Source organism: Lissotriton helveticus, chromosome 12 (assembly GCF_964261635.1).
Source record: "Lissotriton helveticus chromosome 12, aLisHel1.1, whole genome shotgun sequence".
NCBI lineage: Eukaryota > Metazoa > Chordata > Amphibia > Caudata > Salamandridae > Lissotriton > Lissotriton helveticus.
In genome coordinates, this window is record NC_136073.1 from 848,778,203 (window position 1) to 848,791,453 (window position 13,251).

At 47.7% G+C, this 13,251-nt stretch overlaps 1 protein-coding gene across 3 annotated transcripts in view; it reads right to left on the reverse strand.

Moving 5' to 3' along the window:
* Positions 1-11,932, reverse strand: part of MFSD12 (major facilitator superfamily domain containing 12) — an 86,794-nt gene extending 74,862 nt beyond the window's left edge. For 2 of the 3 annotated variants that reach the window (XM_078670736.1, XM_078670738.1), the window contains exon 1: positions 11,216-11,932. In XM_078670736.1, coding sequence (XP_078526862.1) covers positions 11,216-11,480 — 265 coding nt within the window. In that variant the 5' untranslated portion in view covers positions 11,481-11,932. The remainder of the gene's footprint in view (positions 1-11,215) is intronic. The other variant, XM_078670735.1, reaches the window with a different exon arrangement.
* Positions 11,933-13,251: the final 1,319 nt, after the last annotated feature.

A 13,251-nucleotide genomic window follows, 5' to 3' on the forward strand; every position in this document is an offset into this window, starting at 1 on the left:
GCACTCTACTGTCACTCTGCACTCTACTGTCACTCTGCACTCTACTGTCACTCTGCACTCTACTGTCACTCTGCACTCTACTGTCACTCTGCACTCTACTGTCACTCTGCACTCTACTGTCACTCTGCACTCTACTGTCACTCTGCACTCTACTGTCACTCTGCACTCTACTGTCACTCTGCACTCTACTGTCACTCTGCACTCTACTGTCACTCTGCACTCTACTGTCACTCTGCACTCTACTGTCACTCTGCACTCTACAGTCACTCTGCACTCTACAGTCACTCTGCACTCTACAGTCACTCTGCACTCTACAGTCACTCTGCACTCTACAGTCACTCTGCACTCTACAGTCACTCTGCACTCTACAGTCACTCTGCACTCTACAGTCACTCTGCACTCTACAGTCACTCTGCACTCTACAGTCACTCTGCACTCTACAGTCACTCTGCACTCTACAGTCACTCTGCACTCTACAGTCACTCTGCACTCTACAGTCACTCTGCACTCTACAGTCACTCTGCACTCTACAGTCACTCTGCACTCTACAGTCACTCTGCACTCTACAGTCACTCTGCACTCTACAGTCACTCTGCACTCTACAGTCACTCTGCACTCTACAGTCACTCTGCACTCTACAGTCACTCTGCACTCTACAGTCACTCTGCACTCTACAGTCACTCTGCACTCTACAGTCACTCTGCACTCTACAGTCACTCTGCACTCTACAGTCACTCTGCACTCTACAGTCACTCTGCACTCTACAGTCACTCTGCACTCTACAGTCACTCTGCACTCTACAGTCACTCTGCACTCACTCTGCACTCTACAGTCACTCTGCACTCTACAGTCACTCTGCACTCACTCTGCACTCTACAGTCACTCTGCACTCACTCTGCACTCTACAGTCACTCTGCACTCACTCTGCACTCTACAGTCACTCTGCACTCTACAGTCACTCTACAGTCACTCTGCACTCTACAGTCACTCTGCACTCACTCTCACTCTGCACTCACTCTCACTCTGCACTCACTCTCACTCTGCACTCACTCTCACTCTGCACTCACTCTCACTCTGCACTCACTCTCACTCTGCACTCACTCTCACTCTGCACTCACTCTCACTCTGCACTCACTCTCACTCTGCACTCACTCTCACTCTGCACTCACTCTCACTCTGCACTCACTCTCACTCTGCACTCACTCTCACTCTGCACTCACTCTCACTCTGCACTCTACTGTCACTCTGCACTCTACTGTCACTCTGCACTCTACTGTCACTCTGCACTCTACTGTCACTCTGCACTCTACTGTCACTCTGCACTCTACTGTCACTCTGCACTCTACTGTCACTCTGCACTCTACTGTCACTCTGCACTCTACTGTCACTCTGCACTCTACTGTCACTCTGCACTCTACTGTCACTCTGCACTCTACTGTCACTCTGCACTCTACTGTCACTCTGCACTCTACTGTCACTCTGCACTCTACTGTCACTCTGCACTCTACTGTCACTCTGCACTCTACTGTCACTCTGCACTCTACTGTCACTCTGCACTCTACTGTCACTCTGCACTCTACTGTCACTCTGCACTCACTGTCACTCTGCACTCACTGTCACTCTGCACTCACTGTCACTCTGCAGTCACTGTCACTCTGCAGTCACTGTCACTCTGCAGTCACTGTCACTCTGCTGTCACTGTCACTCTGCTGTCACTGTCACTCTGCTGTCACTGTCACTCTGCTGTCACTGTCACTCTGCTGTCACTCTGCACTCACTGTCACTCTGCACTCACTGTCACTCTGCACTCACTGTCACTCTGCTGTCACTCTGCACTCACTGTCACTCTGCAGTCACTGTCACTCTGCTGTCACTCTGCACTCACTGTCACTCTGCAGTCACTGTCACTCTGCTGTCACTCTGCACTCACTGTCACTCTGCACTCACTGTCACTCTGCTGTCACTCTGCACTCAGTCACTCTGCAGTCACTCTACACTCACTGTCACTCTACACTCACTGTCACTCTACACTCACTGTCACTCTACACTCACTGTCACTCTACACTCACTGTCACTCTACACTCACTGTCACTCTACACTCACTGTCACTCTACACTCACTGTCACTCTACACTCACTGTCACTCTACACTCACTGTCACTCTACACTCACTGTCACTCTACACTCACTGTCACTCTACACTCACTGTCACTCTACACTCACTGTCACTCTACACTCACTGTCACTCTGCACTCACTGTCACTCTGCACTCACTGTCACTCTGCACTCACTGTCACTCTGCACTCACTGTCACTCTGCACTCACTGTCACTCTGCACTCACTGTCACTCTGCACTCACTGTCACTCTGCACTCACTGTCACTCTGCACTCACTGTCACTCTGCACTCACTGTCACTACACTCACTGTCACTACACTCACTGTCACTCTGCACTCACTGTCACTCACTGTCACTCTGCACTCACTCTGCACTCACTCTAGTCACTCTGCACTCACTGTCACTCTGCACTCACTGTCACTCTGCACTCACTGTCACTCTGCACTCACTGTCACTCTGCACTCACTGTCACTCTGCACTCACTGTCCTCGCTGTCACTCTGCACTCGCTGTCACTCTGCACTCGCTGTCACTCTGCACTCGCTGTCACTCTGCACTCGCTGTCACTCTGCACTCACTCTGCACTCACTCTGCACTCACTCTGCACTCACTCTGCACTCACTGGCACTCACTGGCACTCTGCACTCACTGGCACTCTGCACTCACTGGCACTCTGCACTCACTGGCACTCTGCACTCACTGGCACTCTGCACTCAGTCTGCACTCACTGTCACTCTGCACTCAGTCTGCACTCACTGCCACTCTGCACTCAGTATGCACTCTCAAACTGCACTCTCAATCTGCACTCTCAAACTGCACTCTCCACTCAATCTGCACTCTGCACTCTCAAACTGCACTCTCAAACTGCAATCTGCACTCTGCACTCTCAATCTGCACTCTCAATCTGCACTCTCAATCTGCACTCAAGTCTCATACTGCACTCTCAAACTGCACTCTCAAAATGCACTCTCAACTCTCAAACTGCACTCTCAACCTGCACTCTCAACCTGCACTCTCAACCTGCACTCTCAACCTGCACTCTCAACCTGCACTCTCAACCTGCACTCTCAACCTGCACTCTCAAACTGCACTCTCAAACTGCACTCTGCACTCTCATTCTGCACTCTCATTCTGCACTCTCAAACTGCACTATCAATATGCACTCTCAATCTGCACTCTCAAGTCTCATACTGCACTCTCAAACTGCACTCTCAAACTGCACTCTCAATCTGCACTCTCAATCTGCACTCTCAAACTGCACTCTCAAAATGCACTCTCAAACTGCACTCTCAATATGCACTCTCAATATGCACTCTCCACTCTCAAACTGCACTCTGCTCTCTCAAACTGCACTCTCAAACTGCACTCTCAAACTGCACTCTCAAACTGCACTCTCAAACTGCACTCTCAAACTGCACTCTCAAACTGCACTCTCAAACTGCACTCTCAAACTGCACTCTCAAACTGCACTCTCAACTCTCATACTGCACTCTCAAACTGCACTCTCAAACTGCACTCTCACACTGCACTCTCACACTGCACTCTCACACTGCACTCTCACACTGCACTCTCACACTGCACTCTCACACTGCACTCTCCACTCTCAATCTGCACTCTGCACTCTCAAACTGCACTCTGATTCTGCACTCTGATTCTGCACTCTGATTCTGCACTCTGCACTGCCCGTAGTCCCATCACACGCAGGGGGCTATGCCCGAAAACAAATGGAAGCGCACTAGCTGGTAAAACAGTCCTGAGGGTTAATGCTCCTGCTGCTGAGGTATGGGTGTAGCCTGCAGGTCTCAGGGAAGAATCCAATGGACAAACCTAGGTGAGCGACTGTACATTCTCTAAGCTCCGTGTTTAATTTGCAGATCACACCCTCGTATCCGGGTAAGATAGCTCAGTTGGTTAATGTTGCTGCAATCTTTGTATATTCACGAGGCAACAGGGTTGAACGTGTACAAGTTAAAGATCCATGCGAATGGGGCCTCTTATTAGTGACGTGTCGGGCTGTAAAGGATGCCATTGGTTCTCGACGGAGGTCACAGAGGGTGAATGTACCAGTGACCGCGATCTACGACATTAAAGGTGAAGCCCCTCAGGCTCGGTCTCATGACTGGAACAGAGACGCCCCCTTTCGATTCCCCATTCGTCTCAGACAGCTGACCCTACGCCCCCGCCCCCATAACAAGCGCCTCTGTTGTGGTGCGGTGCCCCCGATAGCGTCTGGGATCAGCATTGTCAAGCGCTGCAGCCACAAACACAAAACGGGGGAGAGCCGATCATACAATCTGTTTATTGCTGGCATCATTGGAGTGGGGAGTCCCCCGAGGGGGTTTGGGGGGGGGGGGGGCTTTGATGGTCTGTGCTGTAAACAAGGCATTGCCTTTACAAACTACAGCCATATATTATTTCCCCAAACATGTGACACCAAGCGAGTTTACGGGGCCAACATTTCAGAAAGAGCGGGCGCTTTGAAGCAGGCGCTTTCCATTGGAGCGCTACTGTGAGGCTTCGGGCCGGCCGCGCGGTCAGTCTTGGAGATGCCAGAGACCATTAACGAGCCTCTCCCAGCCAAGTGGGCTTCCGGTACCCATGTCAACATAATAGGAGGATTAAGTGTTAGGGTGGTAAGATGACTTGGGGTGCCTTGGGTTTGAGTTAGAGCAGGCGGCCTCCATCTTCCATTCCATTCTGGTCAATGCCGATAATCACGGAGTCCGAATTGGTAGGGAATTCCAAATAGTATTTATATCGATGCAAATCTAAACGCCAGGGCACCAGACACCATATAAAAACAAGTAAACATTAGTCTTGCACAAGCAGGATTTTTTATAACAACGAACCTACATCCATGTTTTTCAACACACTCACCCATGGAATAGTAAACAACTGCATTTCCTTTATGGGTCCAGCAAAACGCAGTTTATTACAAGTTCAGCAACCTCGTTTAACAGGATATTTTAGACAACCCCCCCCCCCCAGTTGTCCGGTTTCGCCGATACAGATGAGGGAGGGGGCCTGTCTCAGCGCCGGATGAGTGAGGCTAATGAAGCCCTTTCCCGGCCTGGCATGGAGCAGCTGAGCGCTGCTGAATGGTGAACGCGCCCGGCCATCTGGATTCACTTACGGAGGCACCCTGACAGCTCCTAATTATAATTAATGTTCTTCTTTGCGCGAGCACGAACGAAAAATGCCCAAGATGGCGGAACAAAACTACATTTACCCTATCACTTCAAGCCTATTAAAACGACAACACAACGAAGACGAATCACTGGCCACATGACAGAACACAGTAAGGAATTTGTGGAATTTGTCTCGCCAAAGCCCTAGGAGATACTTTTTTTTCTCTTCTTTAACATTAGGATCTCGAAACTCCTCCCACTTACGTGGGCGGAGGCCTCGCCCTAAAAAGTTAAGAATGTATTTTCCCCACTGAGTTCAAATGAATTGAAGACAATTTTAGGTGGGAGAGTGCTAAAGGAAAGCTATTTTTAGCTTAAAACTAAGGAGACGCCAACCTGAATTGGAATTTATGTGGCCAGATCAGTGGATGGTTTCCACCTATAAAAGCCACACCAAAGGAAGGTCTTTACTTCTAATAGCCACACAGGTAGAGTATATGCCTACTGAAAAGTCGCAACAATGGAACGGTCTGCAACTCAAAAAAGCCACAGCAGAGGAACGGTCTCCCTCTCTAAAAGTCCCAATGGTGGGACTGTCTCCCTCTCTTAAAAGTCACAACGGTGGGACTGTCTCCCTCTCTAAAAGTCACAACGGTGGGGGTGTCTCCCTCTCTAAAAGTCACAACGGTGGGGCTGTCTCCCTCTCTAAAAGTCACAACGGTGAGACTGTCTCCCTCTCTAAAAGTCACAACGGTGAGACTGTCTCCCTCTCTAAAAGTCACAACGGTGAGACTGTCTCCCTCTCTAAAAGTCACAACGGTGGGACTGTCTCCCTCTCTAAAAGTCACAACGGTGGGACTGTCTCCCTCTCTAAAAATCACAACGGTGGGACGGTCTGCCTCTCTAAAAGCAACACCGGTGGGACTGTCTGCCTCTCTAAAAGCAACACCGGTGGGACTGTCTGCCTCTCTAAAAGCAACACTGGTGGGACTGTCTGCCTCTCTAAAAGCAACACCGGTGGGACGTCTGTCCCTCTAAAAGCAACACCGGTGGGAATGTGACTCTCAAAAAGCAACATTGGTGGGACTGTCTGGTTCTCTAAAAGGAAGACTGGTGGGACTGTCTGCTTCTTTAAAATCAAAACCGATGAAACTCTGGTTCTATAAAATCAATGTGCTGCATATGTTTATGTTTAAATCTGTATGTAATTTTCTTTTTTAAATTCAGAATATGTGATTTATGTGTTCTTTTTAACCACATTTTATTAATATGAATTGCAATCTACTTTGTTGACACTGTATTATTTTTTCGAAAAAATTGTAAACTTTCAGAAAAATTGATTGATTTTTACTGAAATTTTAATACCAGGTTTTTATTTTTAATAAAAGATTGTAAACGTCATACTTTGGTTTCTGGTGTATCCCTTGCCTATCGGACTAGGGGTTTTGTGGACAAAATATAATACCTGTCCCCTATACACCGTTATTTCTTAATAAGATTCCAGGGATTTCCTCTAGACTTACTTGGTTCTATAAAATCAACACCGGTGGGACTGCCTGGTTCTCTAAAATCAATGCTGGTGAGACTGCCTGGTTCTCTAAAAGCAACATCGGTGGGATGGCCTGCCTCTCTAAAAGCCACACCAGTAGGATGGTCTGTTTCTTCAAATGCCCAGTTGGACGTCTGCCTCTCCAAAGATCACTTCTATTGGAACAGGTGCCCCTACAAAAGCTGGGCTGTTGAGCTGGTATGCTCTTTCGAAAGCCACACCAAAGGGCCGATTTTCCCTTCTAAAAGCCACATCTTTCAGATGGTCACTACATTAACAGCCACATCAATGGGATTCACTGACTCTGCAAAAGCCAAGTCGATGGGAGAGTAGCTCTACCCAAAAGCAGTATTGAATTGGTGGTATGCCTGTCCAAAAGCTCCATTGATGGGATGGTAAGCTCCTCTTAAAGCCCCACTAAAGGGTCTGTGTGCCCCACCAATTATTAACATGGTTGGCACACTTTGCAAAGATAGTCACCGGCAGGCTGTTTTGCAAGTGATTCCCAATCTACAGTCTTTGCTATTAGACTTAAATTCATGCTTTCAATATGTTATCACGGGACCTCTGCTCAGTCGACATCACAGGAAAGTAATAATCACGAGGATGGTGACTTTGAGTGATACCAGATCACGGGACATCTTACTTATGGTGTCACTACCTTTAAAAAGTTTTTATTTTCCTGTTTGACGTTTTTCATGGGTGCTTTGCCTACAAAGCAAGACACTTTCAAAAATAGAGTCAACAAAAGCAGAACGTGTGGTAGAAACAGGATGTACCAAAAAGAGGAAATAAATAATAGGTTATATTCTTGTCTGCCAGTCGTGGGCCTAAATCCATCGTTTTTTTGCTCCCCATGCCATTCCAGTTTAAATCCAGCCATAAGCAATTTATTCTTGACCATGTTCCCTAGTCCTTCCCGAACTGCCAGGACAGGTTCTCCCTAGACTGGAAAACAAGCATCCTAGGACCAGTTTCAGGGTTCCACCCCTCATCAGCCAGGCTAGCTTGACTCCAGCAGCATAGAGAGCACGGGACCCGAGTCTTGGCATACCCATCACACTAGCGGTGACAAATGTAAAAAGAACAATTGATGGACAGAATGTTGAAAAAGGTCAAGCTTTCACCCCAGTACAAAGATCTGGACCTAAAGCCATCGTTTTTTTGCTCCCACACCATTCCAGTTTAAACCCAGCCATATGCAATTCAGTCTTGTCCCTGTTCCCCATGGGAACAATCTAGACCAAACTGCCAGGCCAGGTTCTCCCTGGACTGGAAACCAAGCAACCTAGGACTGGTTTCAGGGTTTCACCCCTCATCAGCAAGACTAGCTTGACTCCAGCGGCATGGAGAGCACAGGACCCACGTCTGGGCATGCCTGTCCCACTCGGGTGACAAATGCAAAAAGAACAATTGATGGACAGAATGTTGAACAATGTCAAACATTTACTCAGTAACGGCATCCAGGTGGCATGAAAAAACATAAAACAAAAGCCAAGGAAGAGGAAAGAAACATTGTGCAATCAAGGCCTGATTTAAAGCTTGGCAGAGTGGATATTCCATCACAATGGCATCGATGTACCCTTTGTGCCAAACTCTGCCAGCAACAGAGACTTCATATCTGCCGCTGATACAGTCCTGACTCCCGTTCCACTTTATCCTCAGCAAAACAACAAACCATGCTCCGGTCTAGAAATGCTAACACGTCGCATTTCACTGCACCCTACAGGTAACAATCCAGTGCACATCATCCGAAGGGCATTACTGCAGCACAATGCACAGCAGCAGTGTTAGTAACCCGCCACAATGCATGTATCCTAACACATAAAACATTTCCGGGACCCTCACCCCAGTTGAGTACGCAGAAACTAAGGCACTAGAATGTGAACAGGACAGAATGGAAGCAGATGTCACTGAAACATGTTTGCAAAAACAAAAAAGAAGCATATATGATATCTCTGCCAGAAGTCACTGGAACATAACCTGCTGCCAGGTACAAACCCACAGAACACGAAGCTCTGTACATTACAACCAGGCCGTGCAGAGTGCTCTCCTGCATTAAAGCTTGTTTGACTTATGACTGGAGTGCAGAATCTGGCTCAACCTCCATGGATAGTGCAGCCTTTTCCAAACATAATATAGATGAATCATTGGAGCTAATCTATAAATTGGGTATCAATTTCCAACACAACTCAACCTTTAGAAAGAAAACAGGTATGTAAACCATGAATCTCTTGGATTACCTCCAGCTACCCATTGGGGGTCTCGGCTTTCAAATCCTCAGTCTGTCAGACATCTCCTAGCAGCCTCCCTGCGTCCTGGGGGCAGGATAGCCTCGTCCTAACCAGCATTACTACGCCTATGTCTGTCTGCACACCTACAGAGCTCACGTGTTTGCTGCATTCAGGCACCAGGGTAAAGGACACAATGACATGGGTTATTTGGCCTGGACATCTTCCCACTGCCCAACCCCCATGTAGCCCAGTAGAAGAGCTATTAAAACACTTCGGTCAGTCTCTGCCATATTACTAATCTTAACTTTGCCCGCGATGGCACCAAGGTCCAGGCTCCTATTCATTTGTGCTACTCTTTCTTTCTCTGTTTTTTGCAGTGCAAACTCGACCATCTGTTACATCACATGGTTACATTAATTTTTTGTAGGCACAGGAAGATTAAGTGATCTGCCCAGAATCGCAGGATATTGATCCAACGCCGAGACTCGCACCCGGTTCGCCAGTTCCAAAGTGCTGTAAACTTACAAACTATCCAAAATCTCAAAGAAACTAAGACATCCGTGCCGCCCATATGAGCAGTCACTCCTATTGGCTTTGTTAATATTTAATAGCTTGTATCGAATTGTTTTCAGTTACAGTAGCGATGGGTCCCGAGGGACAGACACCCGAGACGTCCAAGGGCACGCAATTTAGTCATGTGCGCAAACTGGGATTAGAGTAACTTGTATCAAGGTTTTACATGAAACTATTTAATCGCACATTTATCGCTGCATCACACTTAGAGGGAAATTGATGTTTTACTACCATTATTGTGGCATCCCAAACTGCCTCGTGGTGGTGTCAGCCTGGCCAAGAGACCCACGCTAATCTGGCCCTTTGCTCAGTCATCCTATTTATGTTAGAGTTCATAACAAATTGCTGCCTGCAGTACCACAAAGCATCCTTTGTGCGTACAGACATACAATAAAGCGTGGAAACGCTGCAAGGGTTGCCAGATTACTCAATGTCAGAATGACACAATGTTTCCATCCCTGATTTTTAATCATGAAATCAACGGATTCTTCAAACCACGTCATGTCAAATAACGTGCTTTAAAAGCAAAGCCCACTACTGGAGTGCTTGTGCACGGCCAACATGGAGCGACCGGACAAACAGTTTCATTTGTGCAGACGTAGAGCCTTCTGGTACTTGTAGTGAGATATGTGAGCCAACCACCGCTCAAATTAATTTCATGCTTCCCTATACTAACTTCCCCACTAATCCTTCTTGGATTCTGGAGTAGCATCCTACCCGCCGAAAAGCACTTCAACGTCTCATCAGGGGTAGCAAGCGCTATATAAAAGCAAACCCTTCCCTCTTATATCCCTCCACTACCCTTTTCAATCCAAATAAAAGACTAACATATCCACTGCTCAAATTAATTTCATATTTCACTATACTAATTCACCACTAATCCTTTATGGGTTCCGGAGTAGCGTGCTACTTGCCGAAAAAGCGATTCACCGCCCTACCAGGGGTAGTAAGCGTTATGTAAATGCAATTACAAAACAAGAATGGGAAAATCCAAACTAGAGAGTATAAAATGGAAGAAGCATGGGCAGGACAGTTACTCACGCATAGCGAGGCCACTTGAGATCTATGAAGTACTGCTTATGCCAGCATGAGACAAAGATCTCTGCCTCCTCACATCTGGCACAGTACAACTGAAGGTCACTCACCTGCAAAGGACAATCCGAAATGTCCAAACTCCTCACACTGGACAAAGTAATCTCGTAAGCATCACTGTGGCCAAGAATCAATCAACGAACTGGGAAGTACTCACATCAGGCACTGGACAGCTGGGAATATCTGAGGTACTCACATCTGTCACCGAACAATCTCGAATTTCTGAACACACGTCACCTTGAGATCTCTGGTCATCTCAGACCAAGCACAGGGCGACCACAAGTGTCTTAACTACACTTATCTCACACATGAAACGTGAGACCCTTGAACCATTCACACCCAAAGTGAGACAGCTTGAGATTCCTGAACTGCTCACGCCTAACCTGGGACATTATGAGAACTCTCAGGTACTCACACCAGAAATGAGAAACGTGATATATCAGAGGTACTCGCAATACAATATTTCTCACAATTGGCACTGAAACATGGACACCAGTACATAAATGACAAAACGACCAACTTACCGACCAGGTGCCATGTTTTTCGGCGGCTGTAGCAGCGGCACCCGGGGGAGCTGTCCGCCTCGTAGCCCACCAGAGGGGTGCAGATGCCATCGGCCACCTGGCCCAGGAGCAGCAGGACCCCCGCGTAGGTGGTGTTGAAGCCCAGCACCGAGTGGTAGTAGAGCAGAAAGTAGGTGAACCACATGGAAGCGCACAGGTCGTTCAGGAAGTGGCCGGTGGAGTAACTCAGCCGCTGCCGCAGCGGCATGGAGTCCTGGTCCGCCATGGTCCGGTCTGTGCCCCCTGGGGGCCGTCACACCAGCTGGAAGGTGGTCATGTGAGGGGCGCTGGCAGGAAGGGACTTGGCTTTTAGCTAATTTCCCCTTTTTTAATTGTTATTTATTATAAAGTGCCCCTCATGACAACTCTGTACAGCCTGGCGGGTGCGCTGGCTCGCCACTCGTTTCATAAACATCCGGCCGGCCCCACTTGACTTTCCACTCTAACCTAAAACAGCTGCAATACGCTGGGGCCATAAAAAATCAGTTTTTAAACTGATTAACCCTTCTGCGGGGCGGTACTAGTAGGGTCCCTCTCAGCAAGTCCTGCGATTGGTTCGAAGCCTGGCACGCCCCGAAACACACGGCCCTCCCCATCCCCAGAGAAACACCAGCTGCTCGGGCACCGGAAAAGAGCGTCCCGTTGCCTGGGAAGAGACCAGCCGTGAGGCTGACCCCGAAGTGACGTCCAGCTGGACCGGAAGTCGTGGACCAGCAGCACCAGAGCCGGTCGGCTGCACTGAGCCGGTCCGCGCGGCCGTCTGTGACGAAAGCGGCGCGCGGTCAAAGAAACACGGTTACATCATGCGAGCCCTGGCACGAGCAGGGGCTCTAACCGTTTGAGGTCCCTTGTATTTCCATGCTCCCCGGAAGCGGAGGGGAGGCGTATAAACATGCCCTTCAATATTTGTATGCCTTCCCCATCAATGGTAGAAAAGGACATGTCTATGATTTGATGTTTCAGGAATGTGTAATGTCTGGGTGTTTCCTGTTTCATCCATATTCGCCAATTTCCTGCTGCCTGAGGGCCAGCCCTACTTTTCCCAGGTTTCATCACTTGTGGTCTTATGATCACTGAGTCACACACGTTGTGCACACTGAGACAAGGAGTACAATCATTGCTACCTCAGAGAACAATAGGGTGACCCCCTGCCAAGAAGGCAATTTCTGGACAGTACAAATTCAGGACAAAAGGTAAAAAATCATGACAAATATTCTGAACAAAAGGTCATTTTTTAGGGACACATCTGAGGACATTGAATGCTTATAAAACAGACAGCTGACAGAAGTATTAGCCAAAATAGATTTCCGTTCTTTAGTTTGAATTACACATCTGAGTGTTCAAAAAACATTCACAACTAGCTGAACAGATTTAAAGATGAAAAAAACTAGTAAAACATATACACCCCGATTAGAGCTTCGCTCTGTTGCTGAACATAGACTTAAGCGTTCACAGGATGTAACACTTCTAGAACGTGAGAAAAGGAGAGGGAATGATGGTGAGAAAGGAGAGAGCTATATCCCAAGAGGGAGAGACAGAAGGTTGGATCAGTGAGAGAAGAGGAAAGCAAGTGAGGGCCCACCAGCTAAGAGAAAGAACAGATGGTGAAAAGAAGACAACAGAAGAACATGGAGCAGATAAAGAGCAAACCTCAAATACAGAAAGATGGTAAGGGTGACAAAGATAAGGTTGAAAAGAGGAAAAAACAAGCAATGGCATAGCCAATTAGTCTCACCTTTGGGACCTTATAAGTATTTAGTTATGCAGCGCAATATCCTTGGTGCAACAACATTAACTGTTGCATGGCTAAACACTTATAAGGTCCTAAAGGCGAGACCTATTGGCTATGCCAGTGCTTGTTTTCTGTAGTTTTAGATAGCGCAAACTCGATCCTAATGTATTGAAGCGCTTTACATTAGCACCAATTATATTACACAAGGGCATATTCATTGTTGGTAGGCGCGGGGACATGAAGTGATTTGCCCAGAATCACAGTA